The sequence below is a fragment of the Vombatus ursinus genome, unplaced genomic scaffold (assembly GCF_900497805.2).
Source record: "Vombatus ursinus unplaced genomic scaffold, bare-nosed wombat genome assembly UNPS02014786.1, whole genome shotgun sequence".
NCBI classification, from domain to species: Eukaryota; Metazoa; Chordata; class Mammalia; order Diprotodontia; family Vombatidae; genus Vombatus; species Vombatus ursinus.
The window spans coordinates 4,943,422-4,970,598 of record NW_020954564.1 but is presented as its reverse complement, the minus strand read 5'-3'; the positions used below and the strand labels follow the sequence as shown (position 1 = coordinate 4,970,598).

Here is a 27,177-nt window from a genome sequence, read left to right as displayed (position 1 = left end):
TCTCCCTACTTGCTTCTGAAAGGATCTTGGAGACCTTTCTTAATCCCAGGAACATAGTAGGGCATCAGCAGTATTTGTTTCTAAGCCTCAACATAATGCCCACTCTCTCACATGTGTCTCTTCTTGTCTGATGTTGCCACCACCCTGGTGCAGGCCCTCATCACCTCACTGCTGGATTATTGCAGTAAGCCTATTGTGCTTCTTGGTCTGCGTGCCACACGCTCCTCACCGTTCCAGTCCATCCTCCCCTCCACTGTCAAAATGATCTTCCTGAAGTGACCATGTCACTTCCCTACACAGTTAACTCCAGTGGGTCCATGTCACCTCTAGATTAAATGTAAGATCCTCTAATTGGCATTCAGAGTCCTTAATAACCTAGACCTTCCCCTTCCTTTCTACTCCTCTCATATTTTACCTGCCCACATGTAATCTGAGATCCAGTTCATACTGGCCTCCTTGTTCTTCCTGAAAGAAGACAATCCATCTCATGACTCCAGGCATTTTTACTGGCTGTCCTCCATGCCTAGAATTCTCCCTCCTCATCTCTACCTCCTGGCTTCCTTCAGGTCTTAGCTAAAATCCACAAGTCCATACAAAGCCTTTCCCAATCCCCCTGAATTCTAGTGTCTTTCCTCTATTGATGATTTCCAATTTATCCTTTATATATCTTGTTTGTACACAGTTGTTTAGCAGTTGTCTCTCCCATTAAACTGGGAGCTCCTCAAGAGAAGAGACTGTATTTTGCGTTTCTTTGAATCCCCAGTTCTTAGCACGGTGCCTGGCACATAGTAGGCTCTTAATAAATGTTTATTTTCCAACTGACTGGTTGTGGCTGAGAGTGTCCTGGGTCCTCTTCTTAAGCCTGGAAAACATAGACCATCTGCAGTATTTGTTTCTAAGCCTTAGCAGAGTGCCCACTGAGGATTGAGTATGCTGGCCTGTTCCCTGAGGCAGGAAGACTTGAGTTGGGCTGGTTTTGCCTGACATGTGCTCTTTTACTCCTGTTCCCACTGTGAGGTCACAGCCAGGTGCCGTTGCCTTGGTAACTTTACAGGACCGATTAGCTGCTCCCCGGGTATCTGTTTACTGTGTGTTCTAGACTAGACCTCTTTGTGTTTTTCTGCTTCCTTTCTTTAGGGATAAACCATAGAAAATTGGATTTCCTTAAGGCAGATGATTGATAAGTTGCTGATCAAAAAATAATCCCTTTTCTTTTAATCCCTCCCTCTCTTTTCTCCATCTGCCTTTTCATTTTTAGTGGAGGCAGCTCATAAACAGCTGTGCAAGAAATGATGGGGTTTTTTATATTCCAGTCCTTAGCCCAGTGCCTTGCACATAGTAGTCACTTAATAAGTGCTAGGTTGACTAGATTCTTAATGGGTACAAGGGACTGGGCATTAACGGCAGCAAACCTCTCCTTATGAGAACCCCTGCTGCTTTAGCTTTCTGTACTGGGGAAGAAGACGGTATAGCCAGATCTTTGGTTCTTTGCTCCTACATTGTATCTACCAGAAGTTGGAAGTTTGGGAGAACTGGGGTGTAGAGATGAGAATTAAAAGATATGGATTTGAATCCTAGCTTGTGCAATATTGGGGTGGGGGATACTGTTGGGGGGAGTCATTTCACATCCATGGGACTCAGTTTCCTTCCTTGTGAAATGAGGAAGTTGAAAAGATTATCCCTTATGGTCTCTCAGCTCTGACATTCCATGATCCTACAATTCTGGGCTCTCTGGGAGAGGGATGTCATCAGTCTGGATGCAGACAAGTCCCCTTTCTATTCATTTCAGATAGGGGACTCTCATGACAATGTATTTAACATGGGACTATTTTATTTTGCAATTTTAAAATATGGGATGACTCTAACAAAAGTATTTCAAAATTGCTCTTCAGCTTGTGTTTTCATATATATCTTAAGTTTTGTCCCAAAATGGAGATTCTGATCCATAATTCTTAAGGTTTATGTTCTCTAAGAAATCATCTTCCCTACTCCACTCTACCTTCTTATTTTAAACCTGAGGGCATCAAGATCTAACAAAGTGAATTGTTTTGCCAAAAGTCATACAACTTGTTTGTGACAAAGCTGGAAATTGAACCCAGGTTTCCTGATCTCTGATCTAATGTCAATTTTACTGTACCCCAATGCCAGAAGTCTGCTTTTCAGTAAATCAAAAGAGTGTTCATTCCATTCCCCAAGTACTCCATTGCCTTTTTTGTTCCTCTTTCTTTAGGCCCTACTATCCTGTACACCTGGAAGGCCCTTCAATGCTCATATCTACCTGTTAAAATTCTACACATGCTTCAAGACCCAGTTCAAATTCCACTTTCTCTAAGAAGTTTTGCTTTATTTTTATTGCTGGAAGTGGGGAGGAATCTCCCAGCACTTTGTACTTCTCTCATACACTTACAATATTTAATTAGTAACACCTCCCTTCTGGTGTTGTTGTAAGGATGAAATAAGATGATAATTGTAAAGTACTTAGCACAGTGCCTGGCACATAGTAAGTGCTATATAAATGTTAGGTATTATTATTATTTAATTATACTGTTATTTATGTAAATATGCTTCCCCTGCCCCAATAGCCAATTTAACCTCCTTGAGGGAAGGGACTATGTCCTATTCATATTTAAATTTCCCACAGCACAGAGCACAGGGCCTTCCAAATAGTAGGTGCTTAATGAATGTCTATTGAATTGATTCTGTTCCATGAAGCTAAAATAGATGTCTCGATAAAGCCACTATGTCATAGAGAAAAGATTAAAAGGAAAAACAGAACTTCAAACTTTAGATAATCTTTCCAGGATTGCAGAAAGTGCTCTCAAGAAGGTAAGTCAGAGCCAAATGCATCTTGTGATGTTGCAGAATGACATCCATTTGTACCTGATGTAGACACTAATGGAGTTCAATATCCCATTCACCCAGAACATCTCTTCTTACTCCTGATAAAAGCCTATCTAAAAGGAAGACGGGAGTGGGGATATTCATTCTACACAGAAGCAGTTGGAACTCTAGGCTTATGTGACTACATGATGGAAGTACCAGTTCTTGGAACATAGCGGTCACCTCCTTGTTGGCTATTGACATAATAAAACCCATTTCATTGGAACAGTTGAGAAATTGGCAATTAGAAGTAAAAAGGGCCCTTGAATTAGAGTCAAAAGATCTGGGTTTGAATCCTAGCTCTTCTGTTTTCTCTCTGTGACCTTGATTAAGTTACTTCTTTCTGGGTCTCAGTTTCCTTCTCTGTAAAATGGGAGGCTTTGATCTTTAATGTCCCTTCTAACTCTAAATCCAATGAGATTATGGCGAGTTAAACTGGAGACCCATGATTTCTTCTAAGTTGTTTCAACTTTCGTTATTGAAAATCTCAAAATATTTACATATTGTTGAGCTAAAAATATACCTGATGGTACATGCAACATGTGCTTGGTAGTTCAACTTATAACAGATTAATTCATTAATGAACTCTAATTACACTATAATCTATATTTTGATACTCTGGTATTGCCCATTAAATATTTCTCTTTCTAGAGCAAAATTATAAACCTATTTTGTGGGTTCAGCTTTGTTGGCAAACAAACAACAAAGCCAAAAGATCCTATGAGTACTGACATGCCCATGTATTTAAAGGTATGGAAGACTCACTAGTATTCATTGCATCATTTTTTAAATATAAAAAAGAAAATCTCAAAATATCTCTCCTGTCATTTCTGCCTTAGTAAGTCACTGCATATGACTGAATCATTATTTGATGATTTTCAGGTCTGCTGAAAAGCCCTGTGAACAAGACAGCCCTTACATTGATTGCAGTGAGCTCCTGTATCCTGGCCATGGTGTGTGGGAATCAGCTGTCCTGCCCCTTGACTGTGAAGGTGACGCTCCATGTGCCAGAGCACTTCATCGCAGATGGTAAGAGCCAAAAGCTGTGAGTACTTAAAGCAGCCACAGTGTCCTGAACCCCCATAACACCTTTCAGCTAAGAGTAGTTAAGTGTTCTCTACGTGTGACCCAAACTTGAGATTCCAATTCACAATAAAAAAAGGAACTGCCTTAATTGATTCTGAACCATCAAAGCCTCCTTAATGCAAAGGCATTCACTGAGAATGTGTGATTAGAATTATAGAACATCAGAACTGTGAATGACTTTAGAAAAAATAGAATGTTAGGCCACAGGACTTGGAATGTCAGAGTTAGAAGTGACCTTAGAACTCCGAATGTAAGAACAAAGGATGTCAGAGCTAGAGGGCACCTTAGTTTGAATATTATTAGCTCGTTTTTTTTTATCATGTTTTAAGATTTGTAAAGTGCTTTCTTCAGAATAGAATGAGACTCATTGTGCATGTAGTCTTTCCTTTGCACAAGTGAGGAAACTGAGGCTCAGGAGTGACTTGCCCATGGTCACATAATAGGAAGTATCACAGAGATGACTTGAACTCAGTTCTTCTGACTCCAATCCCATTGGAGTGGTGGTGGTGGTGATGTAGTTTTGTTTTGTTTTATTTACCTTATATCATATTACCTTAAGAGCCCGTGTTCAAATTTTTGACCATCACTTAATCTCCTGAGGCCTCAGGTTCCTCATCTGTTAAATGAGGAAACTGGAATAGATCTATGGTTCTTAAGGTCTATAAATTTGGGGGGTTTCTTTTTGTTTGTTTTTACATTTTGGCAATTGTATTGCAATATAATTGATTTCCTTTGAAATCCTATGAATTTTATTTGAGCATTTAAAAAGAGTATTTTGAGGAGTCCATAGGTTTTATGAGACTGCCAAAAGGGGCCAGGACACAGAAAAGGTAAAGAACTCCTGGACTAGCTTATCTCTTTTATCACCCTTTCATCTATAAATCTGCATGATCTGAAGAACCTATAAATGTTAGCTTTGGAAGACACCTTAAAGATTAAACTCAAACATTGGACAGATAAAGAAACTGATGATTTGGACTAGATTTTACATTCTGCATTACCATTAAGAAAGGGTTTGATAAAGAAACAAATAATGGAAACAGGATTATAGGCACAATTATTAAACTACTTATGAGTAAATACTTTTAAAGTGATTTTAAAGGTTCTATTTGCGAACCCAAAAAAGGAATTCTATTTGCTAATCATGTTCATGTGCTCAGTGAAGCAGATCCCCTAGAGACTTATGCTGGACAACCCAGTTGTTAATCTAGTTAGGATTTCCTGAAAGCACTTGAAAGGAGTAGGATTGTGTTTCCTTCCTTTTACATATATATGTGTGTGTGTATATATATATATATATATATATATATATATATATACATACACACACACATATATATACATATATATTATATATATATAATATATGTGTGTGTGTATATATATATATATTTTAAATATGCTTCTTTCTAAAGTAGCATCCCAAATACTAACCCCTCACACTTCCCATCAGCTGCTTTGCTCCCATTAGCACCAATGCATTATTGAAAGGATATGCTTTAAAACTGACTTCCTGAAGATTGTAGGCTCATAGGATTTAGAGTGAGAAGGTAGCTTAGAGAGCATCTAGCTTGGTCCTCTCATTGGCTGCTTCCAAAGCACCCAGTTAGAATTTTGAAGATATAAATAAATTATGATTACAATGCTAAGGACTGTCATGTTGTCTGAGAAATGACAAAGGAGCAGAAGTTGTAGTAGGCAACCAGAAAACAGATTTTAATCCCATCTTGTGGAAAAAAACAAAAAACAAAAACTCGAGGTCAAGGCAACCAAGGGTCTCAAACTAAGAAGGCCTATCAGGGTTTGAGAAAATCAGAGCCAAAGTGTAAGCTGGTGTGTCAGACACAGTGTCAGAAGTTTAGGTAATAAAGCAAGTGGAAAGGGTGTACTGCAAATTCGGCTAGGAGAATCATAGCTTTCCAAAGTTGGAAGGGGTCTCAGTGATCATTTAGGTCCCTAGAGGCAAGTAGGTGGCCTAGTAGAGAGAGTGCCAAACCTGGAGTCAGGAAGATTTGAGTTCAAATCCTGTCTCTGATACCTGCCAACTCTGTGACTAGCAAGTAACTTAACCTCTGTCTACCTCTGTTACCTTAACTGTAAAATGGGGATGATAATTGCACCTCTCAAGGTTGTTTTGGAGATTAAATGACATAATATTTGAAAGTGTTTAGCACAGTGCCAGGGCACATAGTAGTTAGGTAATAAATGTTTTCTTCCTTTCCCAACTCTATCTGCCCTCCTGGGACTGGGCCATGGCGTCTGAATCTTTTTGTCACCACTCTTCCTCTGCTCTCCCAAACCTCCCCTACCCTACCCTCTAAAAAGCTTAGATTTACTCTGCTTTGGGAAAGAGAGAATGCTCCCAGGCAGCCTTAAGCAACAGCCAGGAAGGCCAATGCCACTGAGCTGAGGAATTGGAACCGACTGAATAATGGGTCCCGTCTGCAGGAAGAAAATGAAATTTGCCCTCATGTTAGTGAAAAGTTGCACTTGATACTTACTGCACAGTACATGGAAAAGGTCAGTGAGACGCAGCACTCTTCTAGAGCCAAACTGGCAATAACAATAAACAGTGACAGAAGCCCCTGTCCAATGTTTTGGACATCCTTCCCTCCCCCCACCTCCCCACCCCTGCTGCTCTTGTCTGGGATGCCAGTGACTTCATGTCATCTGATGGTGTGAGTACATAATTCCTGGGGGAATCTCCCCCATCCCACCCACACACTCCCAATTCCTTATTGTCCAGATAGTCAATCCGTGCCAGGCACTATGCTAGGTGCTGGATATAGAAATTCAAATAATGAAACCATTCCTGCTCTCAAGAATCTTTGCATTGCCAAAGGCTTCATCGCCAAGGGGAAAGAGCACAGACGTAGAAGGAGAAGACCCAAGTTTAAGTTCTAGATCTGAGCATCTCCCCTCCCCCAACTTGGTCTGTGACTTTGGATGAGGAAGCATCCACTGAAGCATGCTCTATGCCAGAGATTTGGAGTCAGAGAACTTCATTCTTAACTCTGCTGCTTGATAGATGCATAGTCTTGGGCAAATCACCTCCCACCTCCAAGTCTGTTTCATCAGGAGGCAACAAGTGTGCTGTATTTGAAATGAGGAAGACCGGGTTTTAAATTTCAGCCCAGACACTCACCATACAATCCAGGACAAGTCATTTAATGTTCTGTGCCTCAGTTTCCTCATCATAAAACAAAGGGGTTGGACTTAATATCCCATTTTAGCTTTAAATCTATGATACTAAGATCATCTATAAAGTGAAATGGTCAAACGAGATTACCTCCATATTCTTGCCTTAAAATCTATAATTCAGTAACTCTGATTCAAACTCATTCCTCTCTACTACTCTATGACTCTCTGGGTTCAACTACTATGACTCTCTGGGTTTAATGTTGGATGGATGGATGAATGAATGAATGAGCAAATGAACTCCAGTTTGACAAGGATGGAGGATTCATGTATGGGTGTCATGAAATATGGTAATGAAGATGTTTCTGGTTTTTTTAGGAAGAATGTTGACAAGTTGCACTTAACTAACTTGCCAGCAAGGTATGTGTGTTGTGGGGGAGGAGGGGTTGGGAGTAGGGGAAGTGGCCAGGATGATGAATTGGAAGAGCAATTGAAAAGAGCTACAGATGTTGAAGTGTAGAGAAAAGAAGACTTGAGGGCAGTAATACTTTTCAAGTCTTTGAAAAGCTGTCATGGGAAAGAGGGATTCAATAGACTTGGTCTGCTTGGCCCCACAGGGCAGGACTCAGGGTGATGTGCAGAAGCTTCAGAGAGGCTTGATACAAGGAAAAATGATCAAAAAATCAGAGCTGCCAAAGAAATGGAATGAGCTGCCTTGGGAGGCGGTGGCTTCATCCTCTCTGAAGGTCTTCAAGCATCAACTGGATTATTGTTTGTTGGAGCAGTCACAGAGGAAATTCCTGTCTAGGAGCTGTTTGAATTCAATGGCCTCTAAAGTCCTTTCTGGCATGAAGATTCTGTGATTCTCTACTATCTACTTCTTCCTGACCATAGGACTAAGGAGTTTGGATTTTAACTGTGGTGCTTTAAGAATTTTATAATGTGATTTTTTTTTCTATTTTTAAAAGAAAGTGGACATCAATTACCTTGGTGGGAAGTTGCAAAGCACTATGATTTTTACTAAAAATGTTTGGTGATTCATAGTTACCTCTGTACCATTCATTGTTAGAAACAGGCCTCGTGACTCTCTTCCGCTGCACCTCTGTTCACATCATTGACTGTACCTGAAATTCCTCCTTCTCTAATCTCTGCTTGTTGGCATTCTGTCATTTAGTAGTATTCAAAACCAGCTTAAGCGCCACTGCCTCCAGGAAACCTTTCCTGAACATAACATACCAGAATTGTTCTCTCCTACCTCCTAACTTTAATAATACCTTGTCCTGATTTTTTGAACTCATATTATATTGTTTTGTATTATTGTAATGTGTACAGATTTATTCTGCCATAGCCCTCATCATTAAGGGATGAACGTTGGAGTGGGGACCATATCTCATTCTCATTTGTATACCCCCCAATGATGGGCAGAGGTCCTAGCTTATAGTTAGTTGGGACTTAGGATTCAATTTAGATAAACAACTAACATTCATTAAACAGCTAGTGCAAGGCACTGCGCTACGTATGACAGATGCAAAGATGAAGAAAATGTAGTCCTATCCTTAGAGAGGTTATAATCTACTAGAATCATAAAATGTTTAGGAAAGAAAGAACTTTACTTATAACGTAAAATAGTGTTCAGCAAACTATGGCTCACGTACCAAATCCAGTTCGTTGCCTGTTGTTGAATAACTTGAGCTAAGAATGTTTTTTTTACATTTATAATAAAGTTTGATTGCATTTTAAAATGTAAAAAAAAAAACAAAAATAAAACCCCCAAAACATTCTTAGCTCTTGCATTGTACAAAAAACAGGCTACAGCCTAGATTTAGCCCACAGACTGTAGTTTCCCAATGTGGACATAGAATGTTAGAGCATAACATGTGGAGTCGTGGAACTTGAAGAGACCTTAGAAAACATCTAGTTCAACTCTTCCATTTTATAACTGGGAAACTGAGGCCCAAAGAGAGAAAGTTACTTACAATTGGAAGGAACCTCAGGGGTTACCTTAGTCTCATTTTTATCAGAAATACTAATCCTGTTTAAAACATCCAGCTTTGCTCAAAGTCACAAAGTGAATTAATAATACAGGCTCAATAAATGTTTGTTAGATGAGCAATAAAGATTTCTTTATTGAACAAATAAATGGATGAGATTGTTGACTATTCCAAAGAGATACATTAAGCGGACATAACATGGTATAGTGGAAAGAACCCTGGATTTTCAGTTAGAAGACCTGAATTCAAATCATGTGTCTGCTGCTGACAACCTACGTGACCTTAGGAACATCATTTACCATCTGTGGGCCTCAGTTGCATCTGCAAAATGAGAGGATTGGACTAGATTGTCTACAAGCCTCTATTATGATTTGAAGTATCATGATCTATAATCTGTCCTTTATTTTTTTTCTTTTGTTTGTACCTATGGTTTCATTGGTATAAGGAGCTCCTGACTGAAGGAACCCATTTGGCCTGTGTAGATCAGTATCTTTTCTTCAACTTAGAGTCTTAGAGGTTATGAGGTGATACTGAGAAGCTAAGGGATTTGAGTAGCATCACACAGATAGTCTTGATTTGATGGGGCACTTGAACCCAGATCTTCCTGACCCCAAAACTGGCTCTCTATTGGCTCTGCCACATTGCTTCTCCAAGCTGTGATGGAGCCAGGAAATCTCCATTGAGCAGCCTTGATCTCAGTTGTTGGCTCCTTTACCCTAAGATCCCTCCCTACTTCCCCAAAGATGAGAGGGTCCTGCTGAATGCAACATAGTGCTTCGTGTGAAAATGAAACAACTTTAGTTCCAGAGTGCCAGAAAGAGGGGAAAATATAAATTAAACTGAGATCCAGAACACCCGAAGGGAGGTGGCAATGAAATACCAATAAACCAGATTAATATGCTGAAATCAGGGAAAATAGGATGAACTCCAACCCACACTTAATGACTATGCACATGTGAGAGTGTAGGGAGAAGGGGAGGAAAGGTTTCTGTTGGAATTAAAATGAGATCGGTAATGAAACTGGAAATACAATTATAAACTGTGAAAACTTTTTCCCCTCCTCTTCTCCCCTGTTTACTTAATGGGCAACATGTTCAATGTCACCCAGGAGTGGGTGCCAGAGGCTAATGGAAATCACTGAAGTGGTATCAGTTTTCCTAAAACCTTTTCATTAGGGGCTCCTGGCCCCCTAGACTACAGAAGGGAAACTGCTTCAAGCCATTGCTTCCTTAAATAACAACCAATCCCCAGGTTAAAAAGAGCAGAGAAAAATGCTCTGCCAGCGGAATATTCTCGAGCATTTAAGGCCAGCTCCACATCCAGTTGGGTTGGAATTTTTAATGACACTGTGCTGAGATGCCGACTTGGCTTCATCCCAGGATGAATTGTTACTAATTTCACTCCTTAACAAAAGGGGATAACTGAGTTTGACGTCCAAAATTGGAGACTAATTTCTCTGTTTTGATAGCAGATCGCATCCAGAAATATGTTCCCAGGAACCGGGGGTGGAGGGCTGTGAGGGGTGGGAGAGCATAATTTCTTCTTGTTAATAATTCCATCCTGCTGTTGTGAGCTCTCTGCCATCTTGGCTTTCAGGGGATGGGAAGGGGAGTGTGGCAAGGGGGCGGGGAGGAGGCTTGGAAAGGTAGAATGATTTAGAGTTAGATATGCTCCCCCCTTCCTTGCTGCTATTCTAGAGGAATTAGGCTTATTTCCTCTCCCCCCAACCCTATTTCAGGGTAGTTGACACCCTCCAAAAATAACATAAAAGAGAGGAAAAGGAACTGAAAAGGACTATACAACCTAAAACTGGAAAGAACCGATCTAGTCCCCCACCCCCTTCATTTTACAGATGAAGAAACTGAGGTTGCAAAAGTTACCTTTCTCAGGGTTGTAGAGTAATATAGACAAGATTCAAACATCTGCCTCTGAATTTAGGAGGTATGGATCATGGTTGCACTCAGTAATAAGCAAAAAGTGTCACTGGTCTAATGATACCATATTAGGGACTGTCCAGCAGGGTTTATCACACGTAATGACAATAATTTACATATTTATAGTATTTGATATTTATAAAAACAATTTTTCATATTCTTTCTCATGGAAACTTCACAATACTCTGAAATAGGTAAGGCACTTATAAACATCTCTACTTTACAGATGAGGAAAGTAAGTCCCCAGTGCCTTTTATATAACCCTTGCTTGGGCATGCCAAACCCTTGCTCACTCTTAACTTGGAGATACTTGGAGAAAGGAAGACTTGAGTTCAAATCCTGCTTCAAAGACTTAATAGTTGTGTGACCCTGGGCAACTTACCTAGCTTCTGTTTGCCTCAGTTTACTTATTATAAAATGGAGACAGTAATAGTGCCTACTATTAGCACCCAGAGTTGTTTGAGAACCAAAATATCTATCAATCAGTAACATTATTAAATGCCTACTGTATGTGAAACACTGTGTTAAGTGCTGGGGATGCAAAAAGAGCCAAAAGACAGTCCCTGCCCTCAAGGAACTCACAATCCAATGGAGGAGACAAGATGTAAATAAATGCAAAGTGAGATACAGTATAATTAGGAAAAAAAAAAACAGGAAAGCATCAGAATTAAGATGGGTTGAGGAAGGTTCAGGGACAGCCAGGTGGCACAGTGGATTGAACACTGGGCCTGGAGTCCGGAATACCTGAGTTTAAATCTGGCCTCAGGCACTTACTAACTGGGTGATCCTAGGCAAGTCACTTAACCCTGATTGCCTCACTTTCCTCATCTATAAAATGAACTGAAGAAGGAAATGGCTAACCACTCTATTATCTTTACCAAGAAAACCCAAAATGGGGTCATGAAACGTCGAACATGACTGAGGAATGACTAAACAACAGCAAGGATGAGAAAACCTTCCTATAGAAGATGAACTTTTAGTTGGTACTTAAAGTAAACCAGAGAGGTCAGAAGTTGGAACAGAGAAGGGAAAGCATTCTAGGCATGGGAGAGAACCAGAGAAAATGCCAAAGCCTAGAGGTTGAGTGACTTGTTCAAGAAACATCCAGGAGGCCGATGTCATTGGATCCAGTGATCTGCACTGGGGAGTAAGGTGTAAGAAGACTGGAAAGATAGGAGGGGGTTAGGTTATGAAAGGCTTTGAATGCCAAACAGAGCATTTTGGATTTGCTCTTAGAGGCAAAAAGAGACAACATGTGAAAGGCACTTTGTGAGCCCTAAAGCTGTATAAATGCTAGCTACTATTATTATACAGTTTAATTTTAAGATCATAGGGTTTAGATATTCAGTGGTTGGCACAGTGCTAGCATATTAATAAATGTTTGTTAATTGACTGTTGAAGCTAACCTCCCCATTTTATAGAGGAAACCAAAGACTATATCTCTCACAGGTAATAAGGAATATAGCAGGATTTGAACCTAGGTCTTCTGATATAAAATGCCTTGATTTCTACATTATACAAATCCAAATGCCCTTTCTGTGCAGTAAAACCAATAACAAACAATAATATCTGACATTTATCCAGAGCTTTATTTACAGAATACTTTGTAATTATTCTCTCATTTGAGTCTTCTGACTACCTAGCTTAGTACTCCTGCTGTCATTTTCCCAATTTTACAGATGTAGAAACTGAGTTAGGTTAAATGACTTAGAGAAGCAGGATTTAAACTTGGGTCTTCCTGACCCCAATTCCATCCCTCTATCCCCAACCCCATGTCATCTTTGTGCAGCTAAGGAAAGCCTTTTATGTATCAGATAAGTTGCCCTTAGAAGGTAAAATTTCCTTCCTTTGAGACCTTGTCCTCCCAAGACTAACTTGATCAAAAGGGACCAGCTTAGAACCTGGGTCTCCTTGGTGAACAGCTATATTCTCTGCTCCTCTTCTCTGCAGACTTTCCCACCTTTGGGATGCTAAAGAAAGTGTGCCAGGGGATTCTGGTAAACTTGGCTTCTAACAAATGACCAGATGAGAAGCAGGAACAAGATGCTGAAGAAAAACAAACAAGGATGATCAGGGATAGGGCTGGTAATTAAAACCCGCTCATCACTCTGACTTCTTGCTCTGCATGTGTTTGAGTTGGTGTTTGGCTCTCCTCCCCGGCCTCCCCTCAGAACAATTAGAGCCAAGTCTGTACAGCTGTTCAATCTGTGATCTGCAGGGTAACAGCAAATTTCTACCTTCAGCACTGCCAAGGAACTGCCTCCTTCACCCAGGCCTCTAGGGGCTTGGCCTGCCAAGAGCCAGTGAACTCCTTGGCTGAGTATGCTTCTCCCCCATCCCTGAAATCCTTAGGAGATGATCTATGTCAGTCTCCTTCCTATGAGGGTGATTATTCTCATCATTCAGCAACCAACCTGTATTGAACCGAGGAACAGACATACCTCCCAGTCTGCATTTTTAAAAAAGGAAAAGGAAGACAGAAAGACAGACAACAACAGAGACAGACAGAGATGAAGATGCAGACAGAAGAAAGAGAGAAAACGAGGAGGGGAGAGAGAAAGAGAGAGAGAGAGAGAGAGAGAGAGAGAGAGAGAGAGAGAGAGAGAGAGAGAGAGAGAGAGAGAGAGAGGGAGAGAGAGAGAGAGAGAGAGAGAGAGAGAGAGAGAGAGAGAGAGAAAGGAGGAGGAAGGGGAAAAAACAACTCTTTATAGAACACACATCCTTAGGACCTTTAGAAAGCCTTCCTGAATGGCAATTATTAGCAGGAGATGTCACTGCTCTGTGCAGAATTAATTCACCAAATCACAGAACACAACTCAGTCCTAAAGATGCAGGCCTTTTAAGTATTATTTAGAGTAACATTTAAAAGTGAGTTGATGTGGGGAGGGGAAGAGCTCACTGCCACCTTGGAGGTGATGTCCCCTGTGCAAATAAGATGCTGCTTCCTGAAGTCTCCATGGGGTGGCCATTTCCTGTAAGGCATTATTTAAAATGCATAGTTAACACTGGCCGGCAGAGGCACCTGGTGTGAAGGAAAAGAGGCAAGAAAAGGTTTGGCATAAAGGAACAGGCTTCTGTGTGAAATATTGTATCCATTAAAAATACCAACTTTTCCAACCTCTGGGGGAAGGCAGGCTGACAATAGAAGAGGAGTGTGGAGTGGGAGGAGTGGGTTGCAGCAGTGGAAAGAGAAATAAACTTGGAATTGAGAGACATGGGTTCTAGTCTTGGCTTTGCTTTTCATTGTTGGTGATGACCCAGGCAAAGTATTCCACTTTTATGGGCTTCATTTTTCCTATTTGTCAAATGATAAGTTTGGACTCAGTGGTTTCCTTTGGGAACAATATTCTTTGTTCTCAGGGGCCTTTTACATCTGCACTCTTGGTTTTTGAACCCTTCTCAGCTCTGGGCCACTCCAGGATAAACATTGTATGCTTTCAAATGCATTATAGTTCTTTCTTACATTCTATATTCTCACCTGGTCTAACACTGTATGTTTTAAAGGTCTTTTTACCTCCATGACTCTGGGGTACCTAATCTTTTATGTTCCAAAATTACGTGATTCTCAGGATATGATATGAGTAAGGCACAATCTATATCATCTCTACAGAATATATGTAGTCAGGCTTAGCCCTCTACAAAATTATAAAATTGGTCAAATATCTTCCTAGCCATCCAGTCATCTCATCGTGGTTTCCTTCCATGGCGGCACCTCCTTTCCACCCACTGCTCCCCTCCCTGGGCTCTGAATGGGATCATGTTCTTTTCCTGCTCTCTATCAGCTACCTGAAGATGCTTACATACACCAACGTTCACACTGAATGATGAGTGGCAATTTGCATCTTAACAGGGACTTGATCCTTAACCCAGTCTCACAAAGCACCAATGGTGACACTGAGCATTTTATAGAAAGGAGAGAGTTAAAAAAAAAGAAAAAGAAGGAAGGAGAAAAAACCAACAGCTCTTTATAGAACACACATCCCTAGGACCTTTAGAAAGCCTCATACCTGTCAAATGACCTAGGTTCAAATCCTAGCCTTGTCATTTACTTTCTGTAATTTTGAGTGAGTTACTTCTCAGTGCCTCAATTTCTTCATCTTTAAAATGAGGGGGTTGATTAGATGACACCCAAAGTCACTTCGAACTCTAAATCTGGGGTCTTGTGACCTTGAAGGCCCCTTCCTGTTAAAATTCTATGATCCCTTCCAGGTCTGAGATTTTGTTACCCTACGGTGGAATTCAAGTAATGATATAGAGAGTATGAGGTGAGGCTGGGGTGGGAGTAATTTTCAACCCAGGGTCTCTGCTCAAAGTCCATCTACTCACACTGATTGCTCGCTGCCTCTCCATTAGGCTAGTTCTGAATTTGGTGCCATTAATGCCTGTATTACAGGGGTAAGGACAGAACCTGTGTTGTTTTGGTACAGGGAAATGCCGGGTGAAGATATTCCCTCTACCTATATAGGATGACACCTTCTCTGTAACTTACAGACTTAGGGAGTATCCTCGAACACTGAGGGGTTAAGGGACTTGCCCAGGGTCACACATCTGCCCAGGCCAGTATGGATTAGAGTCAAGACTTTAACCCTGATTTTCTTGGTCCCAAAGCCAGTCCTGCTATGCTATGCTGCCTTTATTATATAGATTATTCAGGGAATTTCAGGGAACTTTCCCATAATGGAAATGGGAGGGGGGAGCCAAGCAGATAGACCAAACATAAAAACAGATAATGTTCTTTGTTGCCTTGGGAGGCGACTCTGTCATTATTTCTCAGAACTGATCTTTAATTGTTTCATTGGGAGATTATGCATCTTCTTTCCTCATGACTGTCTCCTCTTAGAAGCCTGTGAATTGGATCCAGCTATTAGTAGCATTTACTAATTTCCTCTGAGTCTTGCTGGCTGGAGCATCAGGCTTGGAACAACTTTTAATTTTGTTTTTAATTAAATTTCAGTTGTTTCGAATCACTCACTTTTAATGTCACTTCTTTGGACTCCTTAGAGAAAACAAAGGCCCTGAAGGTCGTTATTTATATCCATAGACACATCTGATGTGTATACTTCTGCTGCTTGGCTAAGGCCCAGTTGCCAGTTAATATCCCCAACAAGGAGGAATAGTTAGGGAAAAAAGGGGGCAGGGGAGGGACCCCCATCACCAATTGTGCCTCTATTTGTACTTGGCTTCCCAAAATTAATTTTCTCTTTGTTCAATAGAGTCTGCAAGGTATACTAGAAAGAGAACTAGACATGAAGGCCAGCATCCAAATTCCAGCTCTGACTCTTAGTAGCCAGGTGACCGGGCAAGTCATTTAACTTAGAGCTCTGAAGGGATCACTTTATCATTATCATATACCATATACTTAACCTGAGTAAATTGAGCTCTAGGTTGAATGATTTGTTTAAGGTCACCTTGTCAATTAGTGGGAATGCCAAGGCATGTATTGTTGTTGTTCAGTCATTCTTCATGACCCTACGTTCATAGCATGCCCACAAGGCTGTCTGTGAGGTTTTCTTGGCAAAGATACTGATATTTTCCAGTGGATTAAGGTAAACAGAGGTTAAGTGACTTGCCCAGGGTCACACAGCTAGTAAGTATCTTGAGACTAGATTTGAGCTCAGATCTTACTGACTTCAGGCCCAGTACTCTATCCACTGAGCCACCTACTAAATGTCTAATTACTTCTGGAATACTCTTTCTTTCTTTGCAAAGTTCAGTGATAATATAATAGAAAGAGTATGAGATTTGTTAGTCAGAGGACTTGAGTTTGAATCTGGCTGTTTACCTACTAGCTGTGTAACAATAGATAAGACACTTCTCCTTTCTGATCTTTGTTGCCTTGTCATTAAAATGATTTTTAGGGTCCCTTTCATCTCTAGATCCTATGATTTTGCTATATGCTTCATAAGATTATTACAAGCAAAGTCTTTTACAAAGTAAACACATAAACTATTATTTAAGCAAAGGTTACCATGTGTTTGCAATCTCAAAATTATATAAGTCCCAAGTCCTGTATTTCATAAAAGATTACAAGTACATTTAATGGTGATACATTTGAAGAAGCTGCAAGAATCCCAATAAACAAATAAGAAATATACTCTAAAAATGGACAAATTGTACAGAAGAGCCTAACTGATGACTTTAATCGTCCTTCCCTCATGTGGACATTAGTACAAGTTAGATATTTAACTTAGATATGTCAGATCTAGAATATATCAGTGATGGGCAAATTAGGAAACAGCCCTGGTTTTAACACTGTGATTTACAACCTACTATTGATCACTTACTTAACTGTCCTCATCATGGACTCTCAGTGTAGCTTAAAAAATAGGATACTTTTTTAAATAAATTTTTGAGAACAGAAGAGTAAATGCAGGCACAATTGTTATCATTATTATAATTTATTGTTGTTGTTGTTATTGGGAGACTCAGAAAGCATTACTGTGATATGCTGTCAGCCCCTGCTGGATTCAGAAGTGAACAGTTAAATAAACAAATCATTATGTTGGGAATACAATTGTCATACTGCGAGCCATTGTGATACCCTAATTTCTTAAGTGACTGATAATTGAATCAGCCAAATTCAGCAAGTTTCCATTGAGTCCTCCTAGGCCATGGGAAGACCCTACTAGGTGTGTCAGAATAGGACATTTTCCCTGCCATTACATTAATGAGATCATAAGATATTGTTATTGTTAATTATTATTAATGTATGTCATTGGTAATAAATATAAATTAATGAATATCATTGATAATTCAGAAATATCTGTCATTGATAACAAATATTATAAAAAATATCATATTTCTATAGCACTTTCAAATGTATACAGTATATTCAATCAATAATAATTGTGCCTTGACTGGAACTGAAAGGCTATAATATTGCCACTTCACAAAGCTACAACAAACTTAGGAAATAACTAGAGCGTGTGTTATTGTAAGCATTTTACAGGTAAGAAAAAAAAACGACAACTGAGTAACTTGACAGCAGTCACATAACTACTAATTATCAAAGCCACTACTGTTTCCATTACATTATCATAAAACATACACATATGTACTTTCCAACCTGTGTATATAGATATAACTTCTCTTATAAAATTATTTAGCACTTTAAGGCCTCCTTCAACTCTCGGGATAGGCCCATTAGAGAATGATTGACTACCTTAGATTTGAGATACTCTGTAGATATACATGTATATATATATAAATACACATGTTAGTCGTGAGCCTCCACTAGTGTATATACTTTTAGTAGGCAGCTAGAGGACATTTTAAAAAGCATTTTTAATAAAATGGCACAAAGAGAAAACTAGGAACAAAGTGTTTCTTCCATAAACCTGGTATGGGTATTCTCACAAATATACACATCAGTTAGAAGAGTAGACACATGAGTGTCTTATGGGTAAAGAATACGTATGACCAGAGTGTATGTGTTGAGAAGCACACATGACAACATATAAGGCAAGGCTGTGTGAGTGGAAAGGCACAGATGTAAGGAACATTTATGATAAAGGTACATATAGGAGGGGCATATACATAGGGGACACATATCTATGAAACATGCATGGATGGTCAACTCATTCCTCAATAATACAGGGCCACATGTCTTAGAGTAAAATCATCATGTTACCCCTGCTGGGCCTATTCCCCACTAGCCTCATACTGTCTACTGGACACTGCTTGACCACTGGGAATTGCTTGGTTAGGTGTCTGCTCTCTGCTGGATGCTGTTCACTGAATGCTCCATCACCTCCAACTTCTGGTTCAACAGAAATCTCAGTTTTTCTTCTCCAAGGAAACAATAGCTACTGTCATGCTCTTTTTGATTAAATTTCATAGATTCCCTCCCCCATCCTATGGATTTTTTTGGAAAGTGGAAAAAAGTTTCCTCTCGTGTTTTCCTGCCTTTTCCACTCAGAATCTTGGCTACAAAACTTCTTATTTCTCTAGAATGGCTGATTCTCAGCCCTATATGCCACCCTCTTTAGAACAAAGAGCAGGCCTTTCAGTTAGCTAATGCCTTCAGGCATTCGGACTTCGCTTCCTGGTCCGAGGACTTGATTCCTCTGTCAGAAAATTTACCCTCATTTATGGCATGCCATATGCCTTCTAATTTTGATTAATGAAGAATAGATTACAACTGTGTGATTTGACTTTTGACCTCATCATTCAACTGAAACTATTCTCACTAAACTTGTCAATGACCTCTTAATTTCCAAATCTGATGATCTTTTCTCAGTCTACAGCCTTGTCCAACCCCTTGGCTGCATTTGACACTACTGACCACTCTCCTCCTAAATATTTGCCTCTCTCTAGGTTTTTATGATATTATTCTTTCTTGCTTATCCTCCAACTTGTCTGACCACTCCTTAGTCCCTTTTGCTAACTAATCATCCATATCACATTCCACAAACTTTGAATGTTCCCAAGACACTGTCCTAGATACTCTTCACTTCCCTATGTATGTTTTTTCTTGATGACTTAATCAGTTATCATGGACTTAATGACCATCTCTGTGAAGATGATTTAGATCTATATAGCAAACCCCTGTCTCTTCTCTAAGCTTCAGTTTCATATCACAGTTGTCTAATCGTCATTTCAAACTGGATGTCTCAAAGACATCTCAAATTCAAGATATCCAGAAGAGGATTCATTATCCCAATTCCTGTACTCCAACTCCCTACTCAGCTCTCTTCTAGACTTCCCTGTTTTTATAAAATGAGCCGCCATTGGGCATGGGCACTCAGGAAAGGCTGCTTGAGCTGCATCTTGTGGGAAGAGGGATTCTCTGTGGTGGAGGTGTGGAGATTCCCTAGTTCATAACCTTGATGTTATCCCCAACTCCCTGTTCTCCTTCACCTCAAATTTTCAGTGATTTGCCAAATCTTGCCATTTCTACCTATACAACGTCTCTCACATCTACTCTTTTCTTATGTCGCCACCACTTTCATCATCCTTGACCTACGTTATCCCAACTGTCTCCTAATGGGTCTCCTTGCCTTCTCCAGTCCGTCCTCCACATAGTTGCCAAAGTGGTTTTTCTTAAGCACAAATCTGTGTTTCTTAAGTTTTCCAAACCTTTCTCAACATTGCTTCAAACTCTTCCCAAACCCATTGTGTGTTACTCCCATCTTGTACTCTATGATCAAGCCAAACATGCCTTCCTGGTGTTCCTGACATATGGCCCTCCATGTCCCATGCCCCTGCCTTTGCACTGACCATTCTACATGCCTGGAATCTACTTGCTCCTCATCTCCACTGCAGATAATCCTCTTCTCATAAGGTGTATCTCAAGCACCGTCTTTGAATGAAACCTTTCCTGAGCGGTGCCCCTGCAATTCTAATACCCTCCACTCCTCAATTGCCTTGTACTCATTTTCTTTATATTTCTTCTTAATATACTTATATGTGAACATACTTTATATGTGTGTATATATGTGCACGCTATCTCCCCTATTAGAAACATAACTCAAGGAGCTAGGTTGACGATTGTTTAATTCTTTGTATTTATATCCCCAGCATCGAGGATGCTATCTTGTTGCTTAACAGATATTTGTTGATTGATCAATGTATTAACTGATTAATATAAGCCAAGAAATGCTTATTTGACCAATAATTATCAAATAGGATGATATGAAGAAATAAGCACCTATTAAGTACCTTCTATATGCCAAGCATTATGCTAAGCACTCTACAAATATTTAATTTGATCCTCATAATGACACTGGGCCATAGGTGCTACTATTATCTTCATTTTAGAGTTGAATAAACTAAGGCAAACAGAGGTGAACTCCTCTAAGAAAGGGACTATCTTTTGCTTTGCTTTGTATCGCCAGTACTTGTGGTTTGTCCTTTGTTCTTGAAGAGGAACGTGACAGCTGATGTGCTTAATAAATGTTTATTGACTGCCTGACTTGCCCAGGGTCACAAGGGTAGGAAGTATCTGAGGTTGAGTTTAAATTAAAATGTTCCTAACTACAGGCCCAGATCTCTATCCATTGTGCCACCTAGCTCTCAGGTTTGTTTTTTGGATCATAAGTCCCCTTTTCTCTCATGTAAATAAGTAAGTAGTGGGGTGGGGGAAGTGTTGAAATAACATCTAAGCCAGAGATCAAAATCACTGTCTTTTCCTTCTTCCCTAGCCCCTTGCCCCTTAACTACTTCCCTAGTCCTTTTATATGCAGATACAATCTGTCCAAAGCCTCAGTAATGGGACTCTATAGCACTCTCTTACAAAGATAAAATCAGTCCTGGTACCCCCTCCCCCTTCCCCCAAACATTGTCTTCTTCTGACTCCACAACATCTACCCCTTGAGGTCTTTGTACTTTTAAATATAAATGTTTTGTTAACTGTATATAATATAATTTTCTTTGCTATTTATTTTACTTTATACTTTTAAGTGTATTACTCTGAGAAGAGTGCATAGGTTTTACCAACCCGTAGAGTCCATCACACACACACACACACACACACACACACACACACACACACATGCACGGACACATATGTGCACACACACAGTCAAGAACCCTTGTTCTGTTGAAACGTTGCTGCCCTTTATTTATCTCCTTCACTCACAATGTTCATTAAATCAGTGGTTTAACTGATACACAAATATCATTTTTCTTTTCTTTTCTTTTCTTTTTTTTTTGGTTAAACTCATATATCAGATTCTTATATGACTTCGGGGTGGGTGGGAGGAGTTAGACATCAGGACATACCTAATTGGTGGGGGAGATATTTTTAGACAGGTACACTTCCATTTCACATTTTCAATTAAGTCTTCTTCAAGGTGGCTTGAAGATGACTCTGGGTTCTCAAAGGCTATGCTAGTAGTTTTGACAGGTCCCGTCAAGCAGGAATCACTTCAAGTTCAGGTTCAGAAATGGACTCTTTGTATGTGGTTCAAGGTCTTACCTACTTTTGAAGAGAGACTTATTACCACAAAGGCTGGTAAGACAGTCATGGTTTTTCCCCTCCAGACAAAACAGGTCTAAAAAGGTGCCTAATAAGGGAAAGAGGGTAGGCTCTGGAGCCATAGGGCCTGGTTTAAAATTCCACCTCTCCTGCTTGTTATTTGTGTGTGATGCTAAGTGAGTCCTGAAGCTCCCTGGGCATCAGTTCCTTATTTGTTAAGTAAGGAGTTTGGACTTCATGACCTCTGAAGTCCTTTCTAGCTCTAAATCTGTTAGCCTATCAAGGATCATAGATCTACCAAAGCTCGGTGGCACAGCTAGGTGGATACAGCATTGGGCTGAGAATCAGAAAGACCCGAGTTCAAATCCAGCCTCAGATATTTACTAGCTGGGTGACCCTGAGCAAATCACTTACCAGCTGCCTGCCTCAGTTTTTTCCAACTATAAAATGGGTATAATAATAGCATCTACCTCACAGGGTTGTTGTGAAGATCAAATGAGGTATTTGCAAAGCATTTAGCACAGGGCCTGCTACATAGTAAGGAGGTGTGGGGCAGCGAGATAGCACAGTGGATAGAGTGCCAGACCTGGAATCAGATCTTCCTGAGTTCAAATCCTGCCTCAGACACTTACTAGCTGTTTGACCCTGAGCAAGTCATTTAACCCTTTTTGTCTCAGTTTCCTTATCTGCAAAATGAATTGGAAAAAGAAATGGCAAACTACTCCAGTATCTTTGCCAAGAAAACCCCAAATGGGGGCATGAAGAGTCGGACATGACTAAAAATGACTGAACAACAACAACTTAATAAGTGCTTATTCCCTTCTCCCCTCCACCCTATCAGTGGAAGATTTATGAGTTTGAGTTGATGGAGGGAGAATATATACTGTGAAATAATAAAACTGTAAAGTACTTCTACCTACCACAACATTTCGTATCTTGATCTAAGGATACGGGGAATATGCTGTAGCTACTTTGGAAATAAATACAATGAACCTCATAGAAATTTGGATCAAGGCCTTATAAGCCATTTATGCCACCTAACCATCTTCATTTCCCAGATGGAAAAACCTGAAAGATGAAGTTATTGACCCAGGGCCATGCAATTCATGGAAGAATAATACTTCTCTTTAAAAATCCTATAGTCTTCTTAATCCAGAGGCTCTGCTTTGGTCATACTGTGTTTCCATTTCCAAAGGTATACTTGTATTTCAGAAATGGAACATATCATAGTTTAGCAAACCATGGGGATTAATTTGAATTAGAACTGAAAAGGACCATAGAGATTATCTAGTCCAACCACCTTGTTTTATAGTTGAAGAAACTTATACCTAGTGACATTAAGTGATTTGCTCAAGGTCACACAAGTATTAAATGACAAAGTAAGATTTCAAACCCAAGGCTCCTGACTCTAGATCCATTAGATTATGAGTCTTCCAGGGCAGGTATTCTTTTGTCTTTCTTCGTAATCCTAGTGCTTGGCACTATACCTGGCACATAGTAGGTGCTTAATAAATGCTTTTTCATTGACTGCCTCTTCCCTCTCTTGTCCTCTATTAGGGTTCCATAGCTTTACCTTGTCTTATTACTTTCTCAACGTCCCTTCCTATTTTGTTCCTATATGAATTCTACCCAGTCTCATCTTATCCTTTCTAGCAAACACCATGGATGTTATCTGGTCCATGGACATGCTGATCACTCGGAGATCTCAAGTTTGATTTCAGAAGCATTTGATTAAGCTGCTCCAGGTAGTGATGCTATAATATTCAAGCAGCTGTTCCTATCTGTGCCAGACAGTGAAATCTGTTCCGCCCACACAAATGTTAAAACCACAGATTTTTGGAAGCTTGGCCCCATCTAGGCCTCTGTAGCATCATAAAACAATTAGATTTAGGCTTGGCATTAATTTGAATCATTGTCTAGTTTCTAGAAAATATCTCCTAGATATGTCATGAGGATGTATTATATGTCTTTGGAGATATTAAAGATTGAATTACAATGTTCTTCCCTTCTCACTTTGTAAAAGAAAGAAAAAAAGAGGTTTGATTTATGTCCCAGATTCCATTGACATGAGTGAAGGCCTCAATACCCACATGACTATCCAGAGCTGAATGCTTACAAAAATGTTTTTGAAAAAAAAAAAAACAACAACAAAAAATAGGTAATGGTCATTCCCTGAATAAAAAGGAAAGGAAGCAGAGAGAGGACACATATGTACACAGAACTATATCCACATATAGGCATGCAGAAAAGACAGAGCCAGCAGAAGTAGACAGGTGCCTAGGTCTAATTTGATATGTTGGCACGAAACTCATGGAGTAGTAATGATACAAATCTGGAGAGGAATTACTAATAAGCTTATTCTGGGTGCACACAGTTGCTGACAGTTTTTGCCAAGGCATCCATGGACTTCTGTGAAACTATCTTGGGAAAGGTATTTTCAAAAACAAATCCATCACACACATACACAGGCACACATGGTGTTGTCAATGCCAAGAAGGGAGTGACCATAGGTAGGACGGGTTGGTCCCTGGGAGACAAGAATATAAGATTCAGATCTAAGAATTTGGACTCAACAGGGAACAAGCAAGGACTAGCTTACAGACCAGGACCAGTGAGACAGAGCCAGCCTAGACAGAAAGGGAAAGAAGTCACCCATTCACACAGTAGCAATAGCAATGCCTCGATGATATAATGATTTGTTGGTAGGTGGAAGCTAGATGTCCTCTGCTCTGGATGCATGCATCCTGATGAAGGAAGGTAGACCAGGGCCAGCAGCTATAGACTAGGGGCTTGAAATTCTCCGGGTGTTATGGTGGCTATTTGTTGCAGAGGGGCTGAACTCACCCACTTAATATATAATTCCACATAGATTGAAATCAGAAAAAAAAGAAGATCAGGAGTCAAAAGAGCTGGAGAATCTTAGAAAACAAGATAGAAAAAGGGAACATAGAATGGAATATAGAATGTTAAAGTGTTGGAAGTGACCTAAGAGACCACCTAGCAGCCCCTGGGTTTGTATGTAAGGAAAATGGGGCTCAGAGAAATGTATCTATGACTTGTTCATGGAATGATGACTCCACAGTTCTCTGCAAAGATCCCTGGATTTAGAGTCAAAAGGCCTGGGTTTGAGTCCTAGTTATGATGATGAGGAACATTGGATCATGAACATGTCACTTAAAGACTCTAAACTTCAATTTCTGCCTCTATAAAAGAAGGATAAAAATATTTACATCATCTCCTTCACAGTGTCATTTATAAGAAAAATAGATTTTAAATTGTGACGTACAGTGTGAGTTGGAAAATCCTGTGAATGGGTCAGAACAATTAATTTGGTTAACTATGTTTTGGATTTTCTCTTTCACTCCTTCCCAATTTCCCTTATTCACTAACAGGTTATATTCAAGCCCTTTAAAAACTCCATCTGCTTGTGCTGAGCGGGACCTTGTAAGGGAGGTGTGGTTCTTAACACTCCTAAAAGTCCATCACTCAGCTCCATGCTTTTATGGAGGGTGTACTCCATTCATGGAATACATTACATCCCAACATTTGCCTATTTGAACCCCAACTTCCTTTAAAGCTCATCTTCAGCAGTGGCTGCCTCCTGAGCTTCTGGTCCACAGACTGAGGGGGAATTGAGTGGCTGATCAGAGAGGGATTGCAGGGATCTCTTTGCCAGTGCTGAGGCATGAATCTCTTGCTCTTCCCATGCTTGGATCTGGATCATAGTTCTGAGGAGGGGTCCTGGGGCAAGGAGGAGTGCTGACATGGTGGAGCTTGTTGTGGCGGTAGAGAGGAAACACCTTGCCACTTATCATAGCAGCTTGGAAGAACTGACACTTTTCAGGTCCTTAGAAGTATCTCTGAAAACAGCTGTACAAACCCCCGAAGCTTGGGACAGTACATTCTCCACATTGGAAGCAGACTCTTACCTTAACAAAGAGTTTAAAACTCAAGTAATTGGCCGGGATCATGGGTAAGCATTGCAAAAAGAGTAGGCTATATTATCTTAATTTGGTGACAAAGAAGATCAAAACATACAACCAGAAGAAGACAACAAAGTCAAAGCTCCTACATCCAAAGCCTCCAAGAAAAACATGAATCAGTCCCAGGACTTGGAAGAGTTCAAAAGGGATTTTGAGAAGCAAATAAGAGAAGTAGAGGAAAAACTGATAAGAGAAATGAGAGTGATGTAAGAAAATCATGAAAAACACATCAACAGCTTGCTAAAGGAGACCCAAAAAAATACTGAAGAAAATAACACCTTAAAAAATAGCCTAACCCAAATGGCAAAAGAGGTCCAAAAAGCCAATGAGGAGAAGAATGCCCTAAAAAGCAAAATTGGACAAATGGAAAAGGAAGTCCAAAAGCTTACTGAAGAAAATACTTCCTTAAAAATTAGAATAGAGCAATTGGAAGCTAGTGACTTTATGAGAAATCAAGACACTGTAAAACAAATCCAAAAGAATGAAAAATTAGAAAACAATGTGAAATATCTCATTGGAAAAACAATTGACCAGGAAAATAGATCCAGGAGAGAAAATTTAAAAATTATTGGACTATCTGAAAGCCATGATCAAAAAAAGAGCCTAGACAACATCCTCCAAGAAATTATCAAGGAAAACTGCCCTGATATTATAGAACCAGAGGGCAAAACAGAAATTGAAAGAGATCCCCAAAGGAAAACTCCTAGGAATATTGTAGCCAAATTCCAGAGTTCCCAGGTCAAGGAGAAAATATTGCAAGTAGCCAGAAAGAAACAATTCAAATATTGTGGAAACACAATCATGATAACACAAGATTTAGCAACTTCTACATTAAGGGACTGCAGGGCATGGAATAAAATATTCTGGAGGGCAAAGGAGATAGGATTACAACCAAGAATCACCTACCCAGCAAAACTGAGTATAATCCTTCAGGGGAAAAAATGGTCATCCAGTGAAATAGAGGACTTTCAAGCATTCTTGATGAAAAGACCAGAGCTGAATAGAAAATTTGACTTTCCAATACAAGACTCAAGTGGAACATGAAGAGGTAAACAGCAAAGAGAAATCATAAGAAACTTATTAAAGTTGAACTGTTTATATTCCTGCATGGAAAGATAATATTTGTAACTCATGAGACCTTTGTCAGTATTAGGGTAGTTGGAGGGAAAAAATTATGTGTATCTATGTATAGATAGATAGATAGATAGATAGATAGATAGATAGATAGATAGATAGATAGATAGATA

General features: G+C 39.8%; 1 protein-coding gene across 2 annotated transcripts in view; it reads left to right on the top strand.

Annotated features, from left to right (window-relative positions):
- Positions 1-27,177, top strand: part of LOC114047046 (astrotactin-2) — a 1,078,351-nt gene that overhangs the window by 367,214 nt on the left and 683,960 nt on the right. For both annotated transcript variants that reach the window (XM_027867720.1, XM_027867721.1), the window contains exon 6: positions 3,763-3,909. In XM_027867720.1, coding sequence (XP_027723521.1) covers positions 3,763-3,909 — 147 coding nt within the window. The remainder of the gene's footprint in view (positions 1-3,762; positions 3,910-27,177) is intronic.